Raw genomic sequence first — 26,000 nt, forward strand, 5'->3', positions numbered from 1 at the left:
TGTAGACGTATTTATATCTGACAAAACAGACTTCAGAATGAAAAGATAATGAGAGACAATGATGGACACTTTGTAATGAAAAAGGAGACCATTAATCAAGAAGACATAAAATTTATCAATACTTATGCTCCCAATCAGGGAGCCTCAAAAATATATTAAGTGACTACTAATAGAACTAAAGGGAGAAATGACAAAAACATAATTTAGTAGGATACATAAATACACCAAAGACAGAAAATCAATAAGGAAATATCAGCCTTAAAGATGCCTTAGACCAGTTGGACATAACTGGCATTTACAGAGCCTTTCATTCCAAAACACCAGATTGTACATTGTTCTCTAGTCAACATGGAACATTCTCAAGGACTGATTATATGTTGGGACAAAAAACTAGCCTCAACAAATTTAAGAAGACTGAAATCATACTAAACATACTCTCTGACCATAATGCTCTGAAATGAGATGAACTGCAAAAAGAAAGTGGGAAAACCCACAAATATGTGGAGATTAAACAACATGCTACTAAAGAACAACTGAGTCAAAGAAGAAATAAAAGGAGAGATCAAGAGATACATAGAAACAAACAAGAACGACAGTACAACATAAAAAACTATTGGGACACAGCAAAAGTGGTATAAGAAGAAAGTTCATATTATTACCAGCTTATCTCAAACAACAAGAATGATCCCAAATAAACAACCTACTATTACATCTTTAAAAACTAGAAAAAGCAGAACAAATGCAGCCCAAAGTCAGCAGAAGGAAGGAAAGAATAAAAATTAGAGCAGAAGTAAGTGAAATTGAGAACACAAGGAAAGACTCTTCAATAAATGGTGCTGGGAAAATTGCAAAACCACACTAAACTGCTATCTCTCACCATACACAAAAATTAACTAAAAACAAATCAAATACCTAAATATAAGACCTGAAATAATAAATTTATATAGAAGAAAACACAGGTACTAAACTTATAGACCTTAGATTTAGGGAGAATTTTGTGAATCTTTACCTCAAAGTCAAGGGAAGTAAAAGTAAAAACAAATGAATGGGACTATATTAAACTGAAAAGCTTTTGCACAGCAAAAGAAACCATCAACAAGACAAAGAGGCAACCAACTGAATGTAAGAATATATTTGCAGACAACACTTTCGATAAGCGGCTAATATCCAAAATATACAAAAAACTTATACAACAATTAAAAAAACAATCAAATTAAAAAATGGGCAGAGGACCTGAACCAACACTTCTCCCAAGAAGATATACAAATGGCCAACAGATGTATAACAAGATGTTCAACTTCACCAGCTATTAGGGAAATGCAGATCGAAATCACAAAGAGATATCACCTCACACCTGTCAGAATGGCTATCATCAACACGACAAGTAATAACAAATGTTAGAGAGGTTGTGGGAAGAAAGGAGGCCTCATACACTGCTGGTGGGAATATAAATTGGTATAGCCACTATGGAAAACAGTATAGAGTTTCCTCAAAGAACTAAGAAAAGAATTACCATATGACCCAGCAATTTCTCCTATGAATATTTACTGAAGAAACTTGAAAACTTTTATTCATAAATATATATGCACCCCAATGTTCATAGCAGCATTATTCACTGTGGCCAAGACATGGAAACAACTGAATGCAGTGTCCTTTGATAGGTGACTGGATGAAGAGGATGTGGTACATACATACAATGGAATATTAGCCATAGGAACAGATGAATTACTGCCATTTGTGACAACATTATGGATCATGAGATTATCATGCTAAACGAAATGAGTCAGACAGAAAAAGTTGAGAACTATATGATTTCACTCATATGTAGGATATAAAACTGAAAGCGACAAACAGAAACTCATTGATATGGACAGTGGATTTGCTGTTATCAGAGGGAAGGGGGAAGGGGAAGGTAGATAAAGGTAAAGGGGAGAAATATTTGGAAGGAAATTTAACTTTGGATGGTGAATACAGAATGCAATATATGTATGACATATTTTGAATTATATACTTGAAACCTATTTGATTTTATTAACCAATATCATCCCATGATTTTAATTTTAAAAATCAATTTAGCTTTATATAGAGACTCTGCATTAATCATACTGAATAATATGATAAGATGTTTTGCAGCAAATGATAAATTTGTGGTGGCGTACCATGCGAGCAGAACCTAGAACTCACTTTTCTCATCTATAATTGTCTAATATGGAGCCAGAAGAGGCTCAGGATAGGTCACTAAGCATCTCAAACTCTCTTATGATTGAGGGTGAATTCTAAGATGAGGACTCTGTGGCTCCCTCCGGTGGCATGGTTCTCTATTGAGTTTCATGGAGCACAGAGAAGAAAATAAATATTTATTCATAAATGGTGATTTTCTGTCTTATGACCTTTCCCCTCCCACATCATAGGTACTATTCACATTTTTTTTCCTCTTCCCAGATCATTTTGGTTATCAAAGGGTGACATGATTATTAATAGCTCTGTTTCTCTTACTTATTGCCCAGGTACTCTTTTTGGTCACTTATGTGCAGTACTTTAAGAATTGAATAGAAGTGTTTGAAATTCATGTACAGATAGGCCCTGTGCTATATCTGCTCTTTCCTCACTTTGACCCCAGTTTGTTGCATTAAACACACAAAAACTTCTAAAGCAGAAGTAATACAGATATTACTAAAAAAAATGTCTGAGACGGTGATGGGAGAGGATGATATCATAACCAACCACTGCCCTATACCAAATTAAATTTGGGTCCTTCATATAGTGATTTATCACTCTTCTAAGCATTTACTCTGTCATTTCGCATTCTGGTTTCTCTGTCAACTGGACTTCTTATCTCTTTTCTTGGCTTTCTCTCACCTAAGTCTTCTGGCAATTTAGTTCTTAAACTTGGCTTTATTCTCATTTGGCAAAACAAAACCCAGTAGTTTTTGGAGCCACCTCAAACTCTCAAGCAGGTCTAGGAATTTAGTTCATCTTCCCTCTTATAGTTTGAAAACATCCTGTAAAATTTAAATTGTTCATGTAACAGAGATGACATAGGTTTTATTCTAGTAGCATATCTTTAACCAGTATTACCTCTTGTGGAGGAATGTTGCAAGTAAAAGTTCGGAGATCAACTTTGACAAACACATCTATGCAGGGCAGGACCAGTATTAAACCTAAGAAAAAGAAACTATGGTTTTAAATTTTATCCTATTTAAAATAACTATAAGTTGTCTCCCAGCTATATGGCACATTATTTTCATGAGGCTAAAATGTTTCCCAGATGATGTTCAATATATATACTTATAACTTTGGAGAAAGTTGTTTCCTTCTATCAGTCAATGACTAAAGAAAAGTAATTCCCTAAGAATTAAAATCTTTTAGTAAGAAACTAAAGATCTTGGACATTTAATTTTTAGATTTTATTTTTAAAACACTTAATCTACTTCTATCCAAGTGTTGAATCTGACATTAATTTTAAAGGATATTTTAGAAATTGGCTTTGCTATATTAAAGGTATCTGTATAAAAGATTGAAGTTATAAAATTTTGGCCTTGAATATCTGTAACTGTCAACATTCTCATTCATTCAATATTACTGAAGGAACATTAGAATTAAAATCTTCTCAGGATATCAGAGTCTCCAAAACCAATGTATTATAGATTTACAGTTTCTCCATTACTATGATTAGTTCAAATACAATGGCATTTCACAATTGTAAAAACTTTGACTTATCTCTAAATCATGAGATATTTGGATTGAGGCTGGGTAGGGAAAGGATGGGGCTAAGAAAACTCATGTGAAGATCTTGTGACTTCTTAACATTGCCCTGGTGAACGTCCTCTAGGGCAAGAATTACAAAGATTAGAACCACAAGGCATTTCAGCAAGATGGGGACACCAATCCATTTCCATTTACCAGAATGATTTTGTACTATTGTTATTGTTTTCAAAGAAGAAACAAGCATTTAGGGTGAGTACCCTGTAAAGGGCTGGTAGCATCAAAAGAAAACGCTGCTAAACTGCTTTCTTTCTGTTGGTCTTAAATCCTTTCAGAGATTTATGTTGAGGATTACTGCCTGATTTACTTCCTTTTTTTGGTGCCAGGTCACTGGTTAAGATCATGGCCCTTAAAACAAGAGAATTAAGCCCCAGTTCTACCTTGTAACTTGGGAACATTCACTTAACTTTTCTGAGCTTCAGTTACGTAATATCTATAAGATAGTAGTGAAGATTAAGCATGATTCAACAGGCAACAAAATAAAGTGTTAAACATAGTGCCAGATAAGTATTAACTGTTCAAGAAGTGATATCTCTTATTATTAATGCTTTTATTATTAAAGAATAATTTACAATTTACAAAAGTGAAGAGATTTTCCATTACCAATTTGGCTAGTATTCCTCCGGCTCTTGATTCTAAAGTAACTCATTTGCCCCAGAGACATGCATGACAAGGGTAGTTATCCTGGGACATTTAATGATAAAATCTTCTCGGAAAATTTATTTGAAAGAGATACACTTTTCTCTAGAGTATTCCTGATTATGACTCTTCTACCTCTCTCAAATCCAATTTTATTCTAATTTATAATCTTGGCTCCAGCAGATGCAACATGAAAGGGTTAACCATGTTCATTTATCCATAAGTTGGATGATTCTAACACTTCTGTTTTGACAAACTCATAAGAAAATCTATAATTCTTGCCCTCTTTCTTTTATGTCTTTTATGAAATTAGAGAAATAGGATTATACTACTTGCAATGACCAAGACTCCTTAACAAGCTTCTTTTTTTGAAGGTTCTCATTTTATATTTTTATGTAACAGGATCTGAGTGCTTACCATGGTATACAGCCAAGTGCAGAGCACCCAGAATATCATGTGACTAAGAAAATTCCTACCTCCCAGAGATCATATAGTCTAGTAGAAGAAAGAATGATTTTACTCAAATATATCATAATAGAGAACAGAAAACAAATATTAGAGAAATAGAGCTAATAACCATTGTTTTTCATGTGTCTTCTAAGATACTGCTTATGATAGCCGCTCCTCTCCAGAATATTAGAATTTACCACATGAAATTGCTACTTTTATAAGTCAAAAATAAATATTAGCAATTGCATATGGTTCAGTTAAATATACACCAAGAGAAGCTATTATTATTAAATCAATACCTTACTTCTAGGGAGTTTTAGTACCTGCTACTTTACTACCCCTGCCAACCCAAAAATCGAATCCTTTAATAACATGAATAGATTGGAACATTTTTCATTTTAAGGTTGTAGAGAAAGGATGGAAATATATACTGCATTTGACAAAAGGGGTTCTATAATGACATTCAGCTCTATAGTTCTATTAATCTTCTTGCTAGGAGAGGAAATTTTATTTTTCACTTTTCCATTAGCTCTTTTCAAATAGTGAGAATCAAGAGCCAGCTCCTTGAATATGCTCCCTGAGTAACTTAATCATCTATTTTTGCCTTTTATTCCTTCTTTTCATCCTTCTGTCATTCTCTTAGTGGCCCTGGTAATAAGTGACACCCAGCCAATGTAACCAGAGTTACCCTTTGCTCACATTACCTGAAACTCTCAGAGGAAGTGTTAAAAAACAAGTCTAAAAATTTTACACTCTTAAACTAATGGTCTAGTGGTCACTCCCATTAACTTACATAATAGGACAACATCCTTCAATTGTACAGGAAGGCAAGGGTTCTAGCTTCTTATGTTTCTTCTTTGCCTCTCACTAGATGCTGGTAGCACTAGTAATAGTATTAGGTGCCTATAATAATTCTTGTCAGGGGCAGCAGCAGTGTCATACCTGGCCCTTTGGCTTTGCCAGCTTGAATGCGTCCAAGTCGGAATACAACAGCACGTTCATACTCCTTAATGATCTAAGAGATTAAGGGAGAGCATTTAGTCTTAATGGTTCGTTAACCCATATAGAGAGCCCGACTTATTTCCCAAGGTATTACCTTCAAGCACATCCATATGGAGATAGGGAAGGTAATGATCATCAATAGGAAAGAAAGAAAAAACAGGATCCAGCCACAAACACCAAGCTGTTTACTGTTGATGCCTGGGAAATGAGAAGGAAGCAAGCCTGTGACTGATGCGGTTCTTAGAAAAATCATCCAGGGGTGTGGATGAGGAAACTACTCAGAGATCTGGACAAGCTTGATGGGACTGACAAAGAAACCTAAATCCACGCACACCCATGAATTCAGGAAACATGTACACACTCATGCGCATGCACACACATACAAACAAAAAATACCTAGGTTTTTAGATTAAAATTAACTTGCCTCTTCCAAGACTCATAGCGATCAATAATAATTATCATTACATTTATATAAGCCTGCTATGGTTTATTATTCTCAAAATACACAAAACAGTGTTACCTAGAATGTAATCCATTGACTACCCACATCAGAAACAACAGGATCCCATTTTAAAATGTAGATTTCTGGGCCCCAGAATTCTTCAGGTGAAATTCAAGGCAACATTGGAGGTAGATAGGTAAGTATTATTATCTCCAAAGAGAGACAATGTGTCACAAGGAAAAGCATATTGAAGAGTTCGTGAGTATGAACATCTATGAGAGCTCTCATCCTTGCCAATGCTATGACCTTAGGTAAGCCGCTCAACCTTTCTGAGCCTCCATTTCTTCATCTGTATGATGAGGATAGAAGTTACATACCTTCAAGTATTTGATGAGAATTAGGTGATATTATTTTCATATGGTACCTGGACCATATATTAATAGCTACATTAATAAATGTAATTACTTCTGTTATTCTATTTTACAGATTGATGGAGATTACAGAGACTTGTCAGACATTGATATTTGACACTTCTGACTTTTCATGGAATTTTGTTACATTGGCTTATTACATTGGATGTCTTTTTTTCTAATCACAAATTGTAATAACAGGGTCATTTTGCTTAATGAATAGTGCCCAGCAATAAGATGAGGCTAAGTTCAAATCATTTTTCAATACCTTAACTTTGTAGCTTTAATCACATCAGTTAACATAATTCTCAAGTCTTAGGATTCTTGTTTGTAAAACACACAGTTCTAGCTGATACTTTTACTTTAGAATTCTTTATGTTCACTATTTTACCTTCTTTTTAATTCTCATTTCTTCTTGCTTTTTCTCATTTCTTCTGCTTGACAGCCACCTCCATCCTCACCCTTACACTTCCTCCAACAGATTGTTTCTCCCCACAGCCCTAGGACTAATTATATTTACTAGGTATCTCCATCCAGATAATCCTGCAAACACTTTATGCTATCTCTATTTCAGTTAATGCCTTAACTATTCACTCTATTGTCCAAGTTAGAGACATAGGGTCACTGCCTTTCCCCTATCCACTAAGTCTGACTGATACCACCTGAAATTCTTCCTCACTCATTGACTTTACTATTACTGTCTTGTTGGTGCCCAAGTCATACATTTATGAATATTTAGAAGGGTTCTAGGGTTTTCTTCTTATACTTACAAACGATGCTGTGCTGAATGCTTTTTAATGTATATTTTTGTGCTTTTAGATAGGATAAATTCCTGGCAATGGAATTGTTAAGTCAAAGTAATGTAGAGAGGAGGCAAGAGAACTAAAATGTTAAATCAAACTATATTCAAAGACTGCAATATGTTGATCAGCCCTGCAGCCAGGCCATGAGGACACCTGCAGAACAAAGGAAGATTCCTGCTGAGATTGCTAACAACCCATTTCTACACCTGTGAAGAAGAAACAGTCTTTAAGTGGCTGTGAGACAGGACAACACTTGTAAAGTTCTTAATATTTAGCAGGAAATGAAATGGCACATCTCTTGCAGAGTTAATCTTCTTAGTAAACCTAATTAAGTTTTCTTCCCTCCTTTCTTTGGAAAAAAGGCCCTTTCCCTCAAATCCTGATAATTGCCCGAAACTGGTGACTAAGATCCTCTGGCTCTTGATAAGGGTCATCAGCCCATTGTTAAACAGAAATGGTGTTAAGCCAGGCAGGGCTCTTAGAGTCTGAGAGGGGAGGAGACTTTAGGCCAAAGGTCTTTTTACTCTTTTAAAAACATATTAACCAAGTCTGTTTCCCTTTACTCAGTTAATAGGCAAATCAATAATAGAAATTAATAGACATATGCTTTGAACAATCAATTCGAATCTTTTTTTCCTAGGGACTAAGGCGACACTTCAGCAGGAAACCCAAGACCCCACCCTGACTAAGACAGAAAGGGAAAGAGCTCCATGAAACCCCTGTAGGCAGGGACTAAGGCCATTCTCAGCAGGAAGCATATACGGAAGAAGAGACCTCCCGTCCCTCAACAACCATACCAATAATAAGGGGGTTCATGACTCTTAGAAAAGAGGTAGTCAGGAAAGTTAGTTAGGGACTTTCGGGACAGCCTTTAAAGACACTGAGGTCATCCTATCTCAGAAGGGGTCCTCCCTAATCCGCCCACAATTAAGCAAGCCAGAAGGCATTTTTTAACTCACACAAAGAAACCAGTAGGCAGAGAATTAGGTACCAGTTTAAGCCAGTCACTCTCACCTGTGTAATGAAGACCCCAATGATCTTCAATTCACCTGAGTCTCATTATACCATCATTATAATATGAAGTTCATTAATATCATTATAACAGACTGAATTCTGGGAACAAACATGTGCAGAAAGCAAAATGATGAATCATTGAGTCCTGTCAATTTTAGCTGTCAATCAAGGAAGCCCACTCTAAGTAACCATCCACAGCAAAAAGGGATAAAAACCCTAAAGGCTTTGTTACCAGGTCTTTTGAGCCACCCTTCTCTTGCTCAAGCTCGCTTCCATGTCTGGAGGTGTACTTTCTCTTCTAATAAAACTTTTCTTTTCTACTGTATTTTGGTGTCTTACTCAATTCTTTGTTCGAGACATCAAGAACCTGCACAGCATGCCAGGAGAGGATCCCCGCTGTCCTCTCCAGTAACAGCTGTCCTACACAAAATAAAATTGTTTATTTCCTATGGCTAAAACCATGGGGAACCTATTAAAGGCTTGGAACTGTCAGCGGGCATTTCACTCTATGTAGTCTTACCTTTTATCCTTCCTCACTGGACATCAAAGTAAATGGGTAAACAAAGTCTTTAAACTAATGCATAAAACTAAAAAATTGAGGCAGAACAGGCAAATTCCTCCAAGTGGGGTGTGACCAAGCCCTGTGCTGAGAAAGAATGGTTCTTGGCAGAATGTAGAATGCATTCAACACCAAAATTAGAGTCAAAAGGAAGGTTTATTAGAGAAGGGGTAACACTCCACAGACAGAGTGATCTCCTCTCATATGCAGAGAGTAAAAGAGGCTAAGAGAGACTCAGAGGGACAGAAACAATAGAGAGGCAAGGAGAGTGAGAGACACGAGAATAAAGGCACTGAGAAGGATCCCAGCTTTGGGGTAATTCAATTTATATATCATTCTTTAGTTTCTATGCATTATAGTTTAAAGACTTTGTTTACCCATTTTTCTTTGATATGGACATGAAGTGAGGAAGGATAAGAGTATGTAGTGTGAAAGGCCTGCTGACAGTTCCAAGCCTTTAATCTATAGGTTCCCCATGGTTTTAACCATAGGGAATAAACAATTTTATTTTGTATAGGACAGCCACTTAAAGACTCTATTTTTCTGTTTCCCCTTCACAGCAGAAATCTTCCTTTGTTCTGCAGTGTCCTCATGGTCTGGCTGCAGGGCTGATCAGCAGATTTCAGTCATTAAAAGTAGCTTAATTTAACATTTTAGTTCTCCTTCCTCCTCCCTACATTAGAATGATATATAAACTGAATTCCTCAAACACTAGGGATCCCTCTCAGTGCTCTGTCAGTGTCTTTACTCTCTCTCTTATTGTCCTCATCTCTATTGTCTCTGATTCTCTCTTAGGCTGTCCCACTCTCTGCCTCTGAAAGAAGACCACACTATGTTTATGAAGTGTTACCCTTTCTCTAATAAACTTTCCTTTTGACTCTAACTTTGGCATATGTTTGAATTCTTTCTATACTCTCTACCAAGAACCCTCTTCTCTCTCACTACAAAGCTTGGTCTCCCCACCACGTGGGGAATTTGCCCTATCCTGCATCAAAAGGAACTAGTATTTACAGTTTTGGTAGATGGTAAGTTCTCTTTAAAGAGTTTTTAGAAAACTACCTTCTCTTCAACAGTACACTGTGACACTGTGCCTATTTCCACAAGCCCTGTACTCACTAGATATTTCCAGTGTTCTCAATTGTTACATTCTGAAGTGAAATGTATCTAAATCTTAGATATATATATGGTATTACAAACTTTTGTGTGCAAGTGTCCTTTTATAGTCTCTAAATGTACAGAACATACTAAATACACACAATGTATTTAATAAAAATAAGGACTTGCCTATAGAATGCCAAAGTTTAAATTCTTGATTTAAACCTGCCAAAGCCTTGGACCACATTGAGGTGGATCATTATCATTATGCAAGATAAAAAAAAATATATTTTGCACATTTTGATAGAATCTCAGTTGAATTTCATCTATCGGTGTTTATTATTGACACAACCTGTATATATACATTTTCATTTTTTAAAAAATCCAAGCAATATATATAAAACTAAAGTACCCCCCTGACTATCTGCTACTTAGTCCACTTTTATCAAGAAGTTCCGTAGTTACGAACTTGGTGTATCTCCTTATTGACCCTTCTTACTTATGTACATATATCTACATTTAGAAAATGCTTGTTTTAGATTTGTTAATTTTATTTTGTAGTGAAAGGCATCAAACTGTCAGGTAGTCAGGCATGAGTGACAGGAGCCAAGTCCCAGCTCTATAACACAGAAACTTCCCTTGAAGACCTTCCTTAAGCACGTCCCAGAAATACCTCCCTTTTAGGGTTATAGATTACTCCTAGAGCACAAAGGGTTATAGATTACCCCTAGAGCACAAAGGCCATAAAAGCTGCTGGTTAAACCAGCTACAAATGCATGTGCAGAAAGAACTGCCCATAACTTCAACTTCATTATACCATCATTTTAATCTCATGAATATGCCTGGAAGTTCATGAATCTAATTATAACAGATTGAATTCTGGGTAAGCATATGTGCGGTAGGCAATAAGTTATATAGCAGCCAACTATCAGTCAAGGTGACCTCACATAGAGATCATCTAGGCCCTCCCATCAAGACCTTCCCATTTCTTCATTATTAAAGTATTCCTGTCTGGAAACTTGCCCCTCCCTTTGGGGTGTATTATCTTCTCTCTCTGTAAAAGTGGAAATTCTCCAGTTTCCGAGAGGTGGCATCTCCAGGCGCCAGCCCCCAGGGAGAGCAATAACTCAGTTACAGGGAAGTGATATCTCCAGGTGCCAGCCCCAGGAGAAGCGCAACATTCCAAGGTTCAGATGATAAAACTGTCTACAAGGCCTTGTTTGATCTGAGAGTTCCCCCGGATACATTTATTTTTGTACAAAACGTTAACGGCTAACTTCTGCTTTCTTGTAATCTGCTTATTCAAGGATGTAGTTGGAGGCTTTATAAGCTGCCTCCGCTGGAAGCTTGGGGCTGATCTCCTCTAACCCTGAGTGGTAGAGAGTCAGTCAGTCACCGGCCGGCTAATAAAGGCTCATAATTAATCTCAATTGGCTCCATGGGTCTTAGAATCGTTCGCGCCATAACATCTCCATCTCCTGAATTCCACAGGTCTGCAGCCTTCCCTACAGTGGCCCATTTCCTTCTAAAATGCACTTTCAGTAAATCTTTCTCAATCTCACCAACCTGTAATTCCTTGCTGCATCAGCGGGAAAGAACTAAGGGATAACAACACACGATGCTATTGTCCTCCATCCTCCTCCTTCTCCCCCGCCACGCCGCTGGGGCCACACCGGATTTCACACCACTCCAGCGGTGACAACACTATCTGATTTTCTACTTTTGTTAAAACTTAATATATCTTGGAGATATTTTCATATTGTTACACACGGATCTATTATTCCATTCTTCTTAATGTTACCTACTATTTTGTCCTAAACCTGTGTCTCAGTTTATTTAGCCATTCTTCTGTTGATTGAAATTAAGGTTACTTGCAATTATGCCTTTACAAACTAAGAGAGGAAGCTTCCAAAAAATGCGAAGGAAAGGGCTTGCAGAAATGACCAACTCAGTCGATTGTAGATTAACCACACCCGATAGATTTTTAAATGGCCATCTGGAAACTAGTCACACATGAGAAACAATCTGTAAATAGATAGGACTCATGGTCCAGAAATTCTTTCCCCCTTGCAGCTCCCGCCCGAAACTCCTCCGCCCATCCTGAGTCAGGAGGAACACATAGACCCTCAGACAAAGGAATCACACCCCTTGCATGGAACACTTCTGGGGTATATAAGCTGTAAGAAAGATAATCAGAAGGAGCTTGTGCTTTTGTGCACTCCACTGGCCTAATAAACTCTCCTTCCTCTAACAAAGTTGTCTGAGCGTCCAAATTTCTTCCATTGGGTGTCGCTTCCTGCAACAAACAAGGCTGAGATAACTGTACTTATACATGCCTTTCTGGGACAATTTGCACTTTCCTGGAATATTGATAAAAGTGTTGAAAAGGCAGCACAGTTCCTGTTGTTACCTTTGGTGTGTTCCTTCCCTGTTGACACTGTAACAATTGGTACTCAGGAACCTTGGAGTATTCTAGGGCTGTGACTTAAGCAGTGCAGCACACATGGCCAGCTGAGACTACTTGGCTTTATGACCTCAGCAAGCCCTAGACATTTCTGGTCTATCTATAGCCTTAATACCAAGCTACCTAAGCAAGTGTTTGTCACAAAGAAAACCATTCTGACCAAAAGGAGCTTCTCCGTAGTCCCATAAAGTCCTTGCATCATTACATGAGAGCAAGGTTTTGTGAGGTACTAAATGTGTTATGAGAGACATGAATTGAGGATGTGATTAATCTTCCAAAATTTACATTTAAGCATTAGAATTACACAGGCCACTGATACTGAGAGATTTGAAGGAGCCTGCGGGTGTCAGCTGCGCCTCAAAGTGGGGCTTTGAGCATGATTATTGGCTTCCCTGTAGGGCACCAGCAGCTGCACAGCTCTGGAGGGAGCACAAACTGTTGCTCTTTTGGGTTCCAGCAGAGCAAATCTTTCAGCAAGCCTTTCTCCTTCTTCACCCCTCCCACAGTTAAAACCAGCATGCAGTGCTGAGAAGTGGATCTGAGGATTACAATTCTGACTGAAAGGGCATGCTTGGGATTGCATTACAAAGAAGCTTTAGAAATCTCCCATACTGCAATTTATACAAGGCTCCTGCCACAGCTTTCCCTTGAGGCTAAGGGGCTAATGAAAGGAAAACAAGCCACGCAATTTTCTCAGGTAACCACTAAGTCTTGCATATATCTTATCATCTCCTGCTTTATCCAAATCCATAAATGTCTATTTTCTACAGGCAAATGTCGTAATACCATAAAGCTATCATCATATGCTTACTTCCTTGTAAAGAATTAGATTTTGCATCCCCAACAAATTGCCATTGGTTTCTCATTGGTGCATTTAACAAATATTTCTTTCAGTTATATACCCAGCAATGTGCTAGGGCTGTGAATATGAAGGAGAATAAGATAGGGAACTTCTCCCAAATAGTTCATGTCTAGCAGGAAATGAGACAGTAGGGCCAACTGTGATAATAGGGTCAGTGCTCTGCTGTACTTCCTTCTAAGACATGTGCGGCTAGTGAAATAAGTATTAATCTCCTTCTTTATATGGTTGTGACGAAGAATAGATGAATGTTTAGTCGACATCTTTCCTTCAATCTGCAAAGAGAAAGGTACAGCCATCACACACACAGAACCCAAGGCCCAGTGCTGCTGACACTGAGGAGAAGGACTCTGGGAATTCAGTTGGAAAGACTTTAGAGATAACCGAAGCCAACCCTTTGTTTGGCAACTAGAAAACTTCCTGGTTGGTGTTGTAACCATCATCTTAATCTCTTTTAAGTAAGGTGGTACCCACAAGCTTCACAAACTGATGTCAATTTTCGTGTACCTTTATTGACTGAAGCAGTGAGGCAAAACCAACCTTCACTTGTAGAGGCATACTTCTGAGGCCTTGTTCTTGGCATTTAGTTATAGCTACAGTACCAGAGGAGACTTAAGTATCCTTTAGGGTATTTAGGACTAGAGGTCAACACTCAAGGCGTGGAAATGAATTTTAGCAAATAAAACAGGCTGAGTGACTTGGTTGCCTATTTCTCAACTTTGGCTTAGTCAACATATTTAAATATTAGATGAATGCTACATATAATACTTGCCCACAGATCTGTTACTATAAATTGTCATTTCCTCTCTAATATTACTTTAGTCATTTTCTCTCTAATGATACTATACATAGTCATTTCCTAAATAAACTTTTAGGTACTATGACATTATTTAAAAACACCAAAACAGAATGATGTAATTACACATCAGGGAAATAAAAATTAAAACCACAATAAAATAATAATACACAGCTTCCATAATGGTAGACTAAAAATACCAAGTTTAGCAAGGTCATGGAGCGAAAAACATATTCAAGAATGTTCATTGCAATTTTATTCATAAAAATTCAAGAAATGAAGAACCATTCAAATCTATCAAATGAATATAGTCATAGTATACTTATACTAAGAAATATTACTTAGAAAGAAAAAAGACAAGGCTACTGCTATATGCAAAATATGGATTAATCTCACAGGCAAAATATTGAGTGAAATAAACCAGACACAAGTGTATATACCTTTTTTAACTCCATGTATACATACTGTATAATCTTACTTATATTGTGTCATTTTATTCAAGAGCAAACAAAACTAATCTATCACATTTGAAGTCAGAATAGCATCTGTCTCTAGGTAGTGGGTTACTGGTAGTTGAGTATCATCTGGGGAGGGATGAGGGCACCTTGTAGGGTGCTAGAACTATCTTGATCTGGATGGTGATTACATAGACTTACTCCTATTGAGCCTGTGGAAATAAATGAAAGACCAACCAAATGAGAAAAGTAAAGGCTATTATTTATTTGAAGCTTGCTATAGCAAGAGAGTCAACCTCTGTCGCATGTGTTTTGACTGAGACTCAAAGGCTGGAAGAGTGGGAAAGCTTTAGAGTGAAAACAATTAAGCCTTCAGGTGTCCCCTGATTGGGGGCTGTTGGCATGGAGTGTAAAAGTGGAAATTCTCCAGTTTCAGGGAGGTGCTATCTCCAGGCGCCAGCCCCTAGGGAGAGCAGTAACTCAGTTACAGGGAGGTGATATCACCAGGCGCCAGCCCCAGGAGAAGCGCAACATTCCAAGATAAAGATGATAAAACTGTCTATTAGGCCCTGTTTGATCTGAGAGTTCCCCAATACATTTATCTGTGTACAAAAAGTTAACAACTAACTTCTGTTTCTTGTAATCTGTTCATTCAAAGATGTAGTAGGAGACCTTATAAGCTGCCTCCTCAGGCTGCTTGGGGCTGATCTCCTCTAACCCTGCGTGGTAGAGAGTCAGTCACCGGCCGGCTAATAAAGGCTCATAATTAATCTCAATTGGCTCCATGGGTCTTAGAATCATTCGCCCCATAACAGGAGGTGTGGGCAGGCTAATTAGAGGCTAGGCATCCCATGTGATTGGCTAAGAGTTTTGGCTTTCTTTAGTTGGTCCTAATTTGGAAGTGGGGACATAAAGTAGGGAAGTTGTCAGTTATTTATCAAGTACTGGCCATTTTGCCCTGATAGTTTCAGAAGTTATTGTTAACTTCCTGATTTTTCACTAGAGAGAACAATCTGGCTTTCCACAAGTCTAACTTATGGCATGTTGCCTTGCTGGGCTTGTTATTAAAGATAAGCAGGTTGGTGTTCTGGGCAGTCTGCTACCGGTTGGTGGTCAGAGTTCTCTTTATATAATTGGTCCAGCCACTCTCTGTTTGTATATTCCATCTCAAGCTAAACACTCAAGACTTGTGCACTTTATTGCATGTTTCTCATACCTCAATCAATAATTCAAATAAAGACCAGAGGATATAAGTCCAGGCTAGCATTAAGGATGGAAAACTCACTCCTTGCTCTGCTTTCTAAAAAATAAAAAGGTAGATTGAAAAAACCTTCAGCAAAGCAGGCCTGTGGACAGACAGGAGACAATACTGAGCAGGAATGAAAAGTGCAGGATCTGAATCAGTCAGCCTTACATTTTAATTGAGACACCTTCATTTGAAAGCTAAATGACATCTCATAAAGCACTTAACTGGGCAAGTCATAGAGAGAGGGGGACATCACTTGTAAATTCTTATTCTTTTAGAAGGAAATAAAATGGGAAGTCTCTTGCAGAGTTAATCTTTTTAATAAACCTAGTTAAGTTTTCTTCCCTCCTCTCTTTGAAAAAAGACTCTCCCTCAAATCTTGATAATTGCCTTGGAGACTCAGATCCTCCGGCTATTGATAAGGATCATCAGCCCATTGTTAAGCAGAAATGGTGTTAAGCCAGGCAGGGCTCTTAGAGTCTGGGGAGGAGGGGACTTTAAGCCAAAAGTCTTTCGTTTTACTCTTTAAGAAACATATTAATCAAGACTGTTTCCCTTTACTTACTTTATAGGCAAATCAATAATAGAAATTCATAGATGTATGATTTAAATAACGAGTTTGTATTTTCTTTTCCTTGACTAGGGACTGAGGTGGCACTTCAGCTGGAAACCCAAGACCCCACTCCGACTGAGGCAGAAAAGAAAAGAGCTCCATGAAACCTCTGTAGGCAGCAACTACAGCCATTCTCAGCAGTAAGCAGATATGGAAAAAGAGACCTCCTGTCCCTCAACATCCATACTAATAATAAGGGGGTTCATGACTCTTAGAAAAGAGGTAAACAGGAAAGTTATCTTATCTCAGAAGGGGTCCACCCTAATCCACCTACAATTAAGCAAGCCAGAAGGCATTTTTTTTAACTCACACAAAGAAACCAGTAGGCAGAGAATTAGGTACCAGTTTAAGCCAGTCACTCTCACCTGGGCAATGAAGACCCCAACGACCTTCAACTCACCTAAGCCTCATTATACCATCATTATATGATGCATATGCCCGAAAGTTCATTAATATCATTATAACAGACTGAATTCTGGGAACAAACATGCGCAGAAAGCAAAACGATGAATCACTGAGTCCTGTCAATTTTAGTTGTCAATCAAGGAAGCCCACTCTAAGTAACCATCCACAGCAAAAAGGGATAAAAACCTTGAAGTCTTTGTTACTAGCCACGCTTCTCTTGCTCAGTCCTGCTTTCACGTCTGGAAGTGTGCTTTCCTTTCTAATAAAACCTTTCTACTGTATTTCCGTGTCTGGCTCAATTTTTTGTTTGAGACATCAAGAACCTGGACAACACGCAGGGAGAGGATACCCACTCTCTGGTAACAATAGTTTCCACCTCTATTAACACAATAATGATTAAATAAATTACATGTAAAGGAATTATTATCCATATCAGGAGGTCCTCTAGTCAGACAGGAACACTGTTTTTTTGGTAAAAACAATCTTAACATTTCCCTCATCTTGACTAAACATTAAACAGATTCTCCCTTACTGTAGGCTCCTGATTTCTCTTTTCTTAGAGCATTTTCTTTAGAATACTTATCATTGGAATTTTTTCTTCTGCCTCTTTGAGATATAATTTTTTTTTTAAGCTTTTTTCCAGTTTTACAATCCAAGGCTATTTTTCTTAAGAACCTGGTAGCCATTCTTTTGAAATGTAATCATCAAAAATAGTGGCACCCCTATGTCCTAGAATCTGTGGGCTAGTATAGAAGCTTAACTTCAGCAGGCTCCTTGCTCTTAGTTGTGAAAAAACTGCCTTTCATAAAGATATGAGTTTATTAGTAAACACAGATAGCCTATGACTACCTCCTAAGGTCCACAGCTCACTTTAGCCTTTAAAAACCCTACACCCCCCTTTGTTTCAATAGAGTTGGTTCAGACTGAGTTTTGGCTTCCCTTCTCTTTTGTACTAGTCTTAACTAGTCTTTCTTGCCTGTGTAACTTTGTTGATGCAAGTTTTTGCTTTGGCACTTTACATAGTATTTCGTTTTATTTTAAAACTCTTTTCTTTCACTAGCTGGAATTCTAAATACCATTTGTGGATACTCTGGTTCATCCAGATAATGGCTCCTCTACATGTGCAAGAACATTTTCAAGGAGAACATACAATAAAACCCTAACTCCCAAATGTTTCTATCTTCTGAAGTAAGTTCTTTAAGATAACTTTTAGAACTAAAAGAGAGAGAGAGATACCACATCTTTGGTGCAAAACTATAAATCAGAGCTAGATGATGACCTTATCATCGTAGCCAGTCCAATGACAACAAAATTCATAATCTTAAGAGTTTTCTAAACTTTCAGATTTACATCACAACTCTAGAAAGATGATCTGTGCTTAGTAGTTACATGAACTTTATGACATATTTATACTGTTATTTTTTACCATTTGATCTTTTTTTAGGAATATTTAACATACATTTTTAAATGGAATGTTCATAAAGATGCAAAAATGCTTTTAATATTTTATATACCCTCTTTAGCTTAAAATTTTAAGTATTACCAACACTATTAAAGCCCCCTCAGGTGCCCTTGCTCATGACTTCCTCCAGAGGCATCTTGCCAGCAGCCGTCTCATGATAATTTCCAATGAGTTTCCATCCACATAAGTCAAATGCAACAGCAATTCCCAAACTAGAGACCAGGCTTGACATATGAGCTCTTAGCACAAATGAATGGCATACTAAATGATTTGAACTATCAAGAATGATGCTCAGCACTATAATAAAAATATTGATCTCTTTGAAGTTTCTTGTCTGGAAATAATGATTCATCAGAGGATATTCTGTTTGTTCTCAAGAGAGTCATCTAACCTAAGAACTGTATGTCCTCGCATTTTCTCCTTCATATGTACAGTCTTACTGTAAGCTCACCCCAACACCATTATGAGAAGAAATAAAGAGAAATGTTTTCCTTGTAATATAGTGTGCTGGCTGGAAAATTACTGTTTGGCTATCGCCCATGGGAACATAACGCTCTAACAATAAGCTTTCTGATTCTGTAACCCCCACTTGCACAACTGACCTGTGGGCTGACAGTTAGTAAAAAGAAGAAAAATAGACTTGTGTGTTCAAACAGGATGAAGAATGGGGTTTAGGGCTTAAAAACTCTGTACCTCTACATTTCGGGGCTGCTGGATTTGGGGTCTGTGTACCCCTGACAGACCTAGCTGGCTGAATAAAGAGTGTGTTTCCTATAACTCACTGGTTTCTAGTGGTCCGTGTGTCTATCGGGGACTGGTGGCTACAACAATAGGGAGAAGGTAAGAAAATTAAAATGTTAAATCAAGCAACATTCAGAGACTGAAATATGCTGATTAGCTCTATGGCCAGAACAAGAGGACTCCTGCAGAACAAGGGAAGATTTTTGCTGGGACTGCTAACAACCCATTTCCACACTTGTGACCACAAAACAGAAAAACAAGAGTCTTTAAGTCACACCTTACATAAAATAAAATCGTTCATTTCCTATGGCTAAAACCATGGGGAATCTGTAGGTCAAAGTCTAAGAACTGCCAGCAGGCATTTCACACTATGTACTCTTATCTTTTCTTACTTTATGCCCATACCATCAGATGAAAATGGTTAAACAAAATCTTTAAAGTGTAATTCATAGAAAATAAGAATGACATATAAACTGAATTCTCCGAATGTGGGGTCCCTCTTTGTATCTTTTTCTCTGTTCCTCTATCTTTCTGTCTCTCTCTCTCTTTGGTCCCTCTGAGTCTCTCTCAGGCTCTCTCAAGCTCTGCCTCTGAGAGGAGACTACGGCTATGTCTATGGAGCATTACCCTGTCTCTAATAAACTTTCTTTTCAACTCTAACTTTGGCATGCATTTGAATTCTTTCTTGTACTCAGCCAAGAACCTTCTCTCCATACAGGCCCACTAGGGAGAATTTGCCCTGTCTTCTATTACTTGTTTCATCCTCCCTCTCCACTCTCCCTTTCCATCTGAACTAACAAGACTACCAACAGCAACAAGTACAAATATTTTTTCCTTAAGATTTATGCCCAGACATTCTTATACTATTTTTATAACAGTGATATATCAAAAAATAAAACCCTGAAAATATAACAATGGAGGGATAATGATATGTCTACATAATATTATATTATGATTTTTTTAATTTATAAAAACATGAGAAAATTACTATGATATAAAGTTAAAAGAAAAAAGTACTAGGATACAAAGTTATATGGACAGTACAATTTCAATTAGTAAAAATATATGCATAGAAAAAATATTAGAAGAAAATTAACCAAATTTTAACAAAGTGGTTAATTCTGAGTGGTAGAGATATGACTGCTTTATATTGTTCTGAGTTTTCTTAACTTTTGATACCTTTATAATCTTGAAAACGAATTTTAAAATAAAAAAATCATGTCAAGTAAAAAAAAGTCCTTTGTGTTTCCAGAGTAGTCCAGAGTAGGAAAGATCCAGGGGAAAAATAAAAGGTATATGGAAATGAAAACAATCACCTTCCCTGGGATGTAGTGTTAAAAATTCTTCCCTCTTTCTATACACTTCTAATTCTGTAAAGATATAGTCACTAAAATAGAGTTTCAGCAACTTTCTGGTTCTTTCTCTAGAGATTAAGGACCTTAAGTAACAATAATAAAATTTAAAGTGAAATCCTAAGTGTAAACACTATCTTTTCATCATATATGTACATCTTCTTCTCTCTTGCCTTTTGCCCTGAAATATACATATATCTTGCATCAAGGAAAATTTTTCAGGAAAAACACATTATTGTTAAAAAGAAGCACTGCCACTCAAAGTGTAGTCTCAGTCTGAGCAACTCACCAGCTTGGAAACATTTAGATACAAAATCTCAAGTCTATCGCAGACCTAGTGTACCAGAACTTCTAGAGGTGAGGACCAAGAATCCCTGTTTCAAAAAGCTTTCCAGGAAAATTCTCTGCAATTATATGAAGAGAATTTCAACAATTTAGAGGATCAAGATTACAATTAACTTCACTTTAACTCTTAAAGAAAGAAAGAAAAAAAGTCGGGGGGTGGGGATGGGAGAGCATGTCAAAGGCTAATAATGAGTAGTGTACTAGAAAGTGTTTAACAACTAGAATTTTGAGGTAAAAACCTTAATTTATAACATTCTATAGATTCCGATCTACCCTTGTGACATCACTGAACTTGCAGTTACGAAGAGATGCACACTAGTGGCTTTCAAAAGCTAGTAGAAGCCAGCAGCACAGTACTGCAGAAGACTTGCTGGAGGTGATAACAAGGACTAGGTTATTCATTTAATTCTCTGAACGTTTGTGAGTGAAAATTTCTGTAAAGAAAGGACTGAAGGACTGAACAATGTTGTCTTGCTAATGAATCCAAAATAGAGGAAGGCAAGGGCAAACTTAACCCACAAATCTAAGAGAATGATAACTGAGCCTCTCTTAAATTGCCAAAAGCACATTAAATTAGAAGTTGTAAAATATGAGCCCCATTTCTGTTTGTTCGGTGACAATGCAGGTTTTTCATTATATTAAAATATCAAAACCAAGAAAACCTAGGAACACTTCAAAATATTTTTCTGGTAATATCGCTTCAATCATGTCATTTACCAAGCTGATGTCTTAATCTGTTAAACGGAAACTAAAATACTCTTGAAGAGACCTCCCACTTGCACTTCAAAATGATACTGCCTCCAACAATCAGTGTTGCTAGAGAAAGGTGTTTTTATCCAGTTCAGGTAAATGTCTCTAAATGTATACTTTCCCTTTTACAAACTGATAATGCTAAATGTGTTCTCTACTTCTAATTTATACTATGATTTATTTGGCAACATAATGTATAGAACACAGAATAGGGCAAACACAATCTCTAGTGTCATCATCATCATTATCATTATCACTTTTTGGACTTTAAAACATGTTTTTAACTCTCTAAAACTCAGTTTTCTTATCACAAATGAGTTTTTAAGAGAATCTGCCTCAGAATTATAGCAGAATTTTAAAATATGCAGACAAAATGTTTTGTAATATAGAATATCCATTTCTATTCAAGGTAGTGGTAGTCGTGGGCTAAGTTTTATTTCTTCTACTTTTCTCCATGCATCAAACATGTCTGCAGCAAACATTATGCAAACCAACTTTTCCTTTTAATCATAACGTCATAGGATGATATTTGAAAATGGATAAATTTCAGCCTCTTCAACATATACTTGCTATTTAATGCAAAAAAAAAAGAAATGTAGAAATAAACGCAGATTCTACCTAAAACTGAATGTTTAAAAAGCAAGTTATAGACTGCTATACAAGAAGCAAATAAAACCACAATAAGCAATAAATCCAAAGTCCTGTGTTCGAAATAAAATTGATACTAATCTCAATATGTATTAACCTACCCCATGCTTACACTTAACTCTCTATAACACCATAACTCCCACTTAGCTTAATACACATTTTAAAAGCTTAAGGCAGGAAAAAGGAACTTACCCACTAAATTTTCTTTATCCTGTTTCTCAGGAGAGAACGCCCCAGGATCCATCTCATTCTTGAGAAGTTTTTATACTTGGCAAATTTCTATGGGTTTGGGGCCAGGCCAGCACTCCAGGCAGCTATACAAGTGTGCTTGGGAGAAGTGGAAGAGGAGCAAAAATGAGAGAGTGAGAGAAGTTTCTCTTCTTTAGGGAGCACCCTAAGGAATAGTTGCCCTGGTGAAGAAAGCCTGTTAACATAAACAGTCTGAGTTCAGACTGCTTTTGTTCATACAGAAGTGCAAAAGAGTATGACCTTCTGATGCTTCCTATAAAATATCACTATGCAATATTCTATACCATTTATATTTTATGAAATACTTCTATGCAACTTCTGTAATTTTTCACAATAGTGAACTATCTGATAGACAGGGCAAGCACATCCATCCTTATATTTCAGATGAGGAAATTCAATTTCCTGCAGTGAGTGATCATCTGAAGGTCAAATCTGATCATGTCACCATCCTGCTTAAAATGATCCAGTGACTGCCAGTTGTAAAAGATCCTGCTAATATGCCTCTTCTTCTCTTTCCAACCTCACTCACAGGACACTCCCCTAAATCAGAAATAGCCCCATTGTCCTTCTAACAGTCCCCTTAAAGTTATATGTGTTCTCTGTTCCACCAGGCCTTTGTACATACCATACACACAATTATTTGGTTAATATTTGTTTCTTCCTCTAGACCAGGGGATGGCTAACTGCAGCCTTCTAGCCAGATTTGGTCTACCACCTGTTTTGGTAAGTAAAATGTTATTGGAACACAGCCACATCCATTTGTTTCTGTATCTATGATGACTTTTGCACTACAGCTACATAGTCAAGTAGTTGCCATAGAGATGTTATGGCCTGCAAAGCCTAAAATATTTAGCATGTACCCCTTTACAGAAAACGTTTGCAGACCCCTGATCTACATGATAACTTCCATGAAGAGAGTGACTACAACTGTTATTTTTTACCATGTCACCTGCAGTTCTTAGAACAATGCAGGCACATAGCTTGTACCCAACAAATACTTGTTGAATAAATGAATAAGTAATCTGTCAAAGATAACAGCTCACAAATGGCAAAGATCTTTCTCAAATCCAGATACTCAAGTTCCTGTTCCAAGAGTCCTTTTTCATCATACCACTTGGAATTAAGGGCAATTGTATGCTTATTCCAATACAGAAACCATACATTTTCTAATTTTCTGATGTTTATCTATCTCATATCAATATTCCAAATAATATTTTGTTTTGTGTGTGTGTGTGTGTGTGTGTGTGTGTGTGTGTGTGTGTGTGTGTGTAAACAAAACAATACAAAGAAACTCTGATCTGTCCCAGGTCATTTTGTCTTTTCTAGTCTTTCTTCTCCCAACTATCAGTTATTTTATTTTAGCAACTTTATTTTTAAAAACCTCCCAGATTGTGGGTTACTTTTGCCAACTACTTGATACTCTTAATTGCCTTCTCCACAAACTGAAATTACTGTAACAACCAGGGCTATCAGCCACTGTTTGTAATTATAAGAATTACTATGGAATTTTAGAACTTAGAGAAAGGAAACTAGAGACCAGAAAAACAGATTAAAACAGACGTACATGAACGCACAGAGTCAGTGATTGTTAGCTTTAGATACTTTCCTCTGCATTATTCTTATACATCCTTGGTTATGGCTTGATGTGTAAATGATGCCAGAGACATAGTGAATAAGAAAGCAAGCTCTGGGCTCACACTACTGCGATATAAAGAAATCCTATCTATGCCATGAACAAACTGTGTGACACTAGATAACCTTTTTATGTTTCATTTTTATGTATTATTTCATTTTTCAATTATAGTTGGCGTATAGTATTATATTCATTTTAGGTGTACAACGTGGTCTCAGGGGATCACCAGGGCAAGGTATCCAGGTTGATGGAGACTACATGCTGTGAGTGGGGCACGCTTTACCAGGAAACAATTGATTCTGCCAACAATTCTTTCTGAGAGAAAGCTGCCCCTCCAGAACGTCTCTTAAAGCCAGAAAAATCATTTCTTCCCTGAATGTTTCTGGCCCCTTCTGAGCCACTGTCCCAACGCTAAAGTTCAGTGTGAGAGAGTCCTTCAGTAAGTCCCTATTCAGGCTCCTTAACAGGAATGTCTACGACTCTAGCCACTCTGCATCTCACTCAGCCACAGTCTTCACTGGGTTTCAGAGCTAGAAGTGGGGACTTCTCTTTCTGGCACTGGAACTCTGGGCTGGGAAGCCCAGTGTGGCCCAGGTTCCTTCACTCCTCCAGGGGCACCTCTGCAGCTAGGATATCTATCCCAATTCTCAGCCACCACACATAGTTGTGGGACCAGCCTATTCCACATCTCTGCCCCTCCTATCAGTCTCATGGTGCCTCTTGTGTATGTCCCCAGTTGTAGAACTTCTGTTCAGGCAACTCCCTGTGATGATTGTTCTATAGTTTAGTTGTAATTTTGATGCGTTTGTGAGAGGAGGCAAGCACAGTGTTTTACTTCCTCCACCATCTTGACCAGAACCCTGTTTTATTTATTTATTTTTCATTTGTAAAATGAGCATCATAATAGTCTTTACCAGAGTTGTCTTGTGAGAATTATATAAAATATTACGTGTAAAATAGTCAGAATAATGACTGACATAGAATGGTAACCACTATTACCATGAGTGGGAGCTGAGCTATATTTCTCAGGACTCAGCTATCTTCTTTCTAAAATGGGAATGTTGGGTTAGTTTCCACAATATCTCCCTTTACCCTTGTTTCAGGTGAATGGAAGATTGATTAGTGATTCATTAGGTATGTCAGAACATTCATCGCCTCTCCTTTCCCTCCTCTAATGCTTCTCCAGTTTGCTGCAGATTGAAAACTTGAGGTTTATTCTTGGTTCTGTACTGTCAATCTATAGATTTCAATATGTTTCTTCCTGACCTCTACTTAGTCACCATGTCATCACCACTTTGGAACTAACTTCTCATGGAAAGAACAACAGGAAAACATCCTGTTTCCATCATTTCTTGCAACTTGGTCATAGGCAATCTTTGCCTGGAACAGGAAGCCCCTTTCCTTCTGAATCACATGACTCTCTACAGTCATGAAGCTAAGTGTTTTGGAAGTGCTAGTTTAGCTAATTTCTAAATACTTTTTCCCTTAATATTGGCCAAATAGCATTTATGCTAGCACTTCCAGTCACTGAGGAGTGAGGTTCAAAACAACAGTAACAATAATTGCTCCCTGGTGGTAGCTGGTAAAAGCCTCCAGGGCACTTGCAACAAATACATCCCCTTGGAAGATGACTAAGCAAATGTTTTTCTGCTTCCTGCAAAATGTTTGTGATTTTTCTCAGTCAAATATCTCAGCCTATAAAGCAAGAATGATTTCACCAAGTAAGGAACACCTAGGACAAGCTGAATCCCTAACCAAAACATTATATTACTTAGCTTAATTTTTATTCGACATGTGTAAAAA

At 37.3% G+C, this 26,000-nt stretch overlaps 1 protein-coding gene across 1 annotated transcript in view; it reads right to left on the minus strand.

The window, feature by feature from the left end:
* Positions 1–22,699, minus strand: part of STOML3 (stomatin like 3) — a 35,298-nt gene extending 12,599 nt beyond the window's left edge. The window contains exons 1-4 of the mRNA XM_011385560.2: positions 22,508–22,699; positions 5,951–6,054; positions 5,797–5,869; positions 3,079–3,161 (exon numbers count right to left, since the gene is read on the minus strand). Of these exons, the coding sequence (XP_011383862.1) occupies positions 3,079–3,161; positions 5,797–5,869; positions 5,951–6,054; positions 22,508–22,559 (312 nt within the window). The 5' untranslated portion in view covers positions 22,560–22,699. The remainder of the gene's footprint in view (positions 1–3,078; positions 3,162–5,796; positions 5,870–5,950; positions 6,055–22,507) is intronic.
* Positions 22,700–26,000: the final 3,301 nt, after the last annotated feature.

This window comes from Pteropus vampyrus, unplaced genomic scaffold, assembly GCF_000151845.1.
Source record: "Pteropus vampyrus isolate Shadow unplaced genomic scaffold, Pvam_2.0 Scaffold737, whole genome shotgun sequence".
Lineage (NCBI taxonomy): Eukaryota > Metazoa > Chordata > Mammalia > Chiroptera > Pteropodidae > Pteropus > Pteropus vampyrus.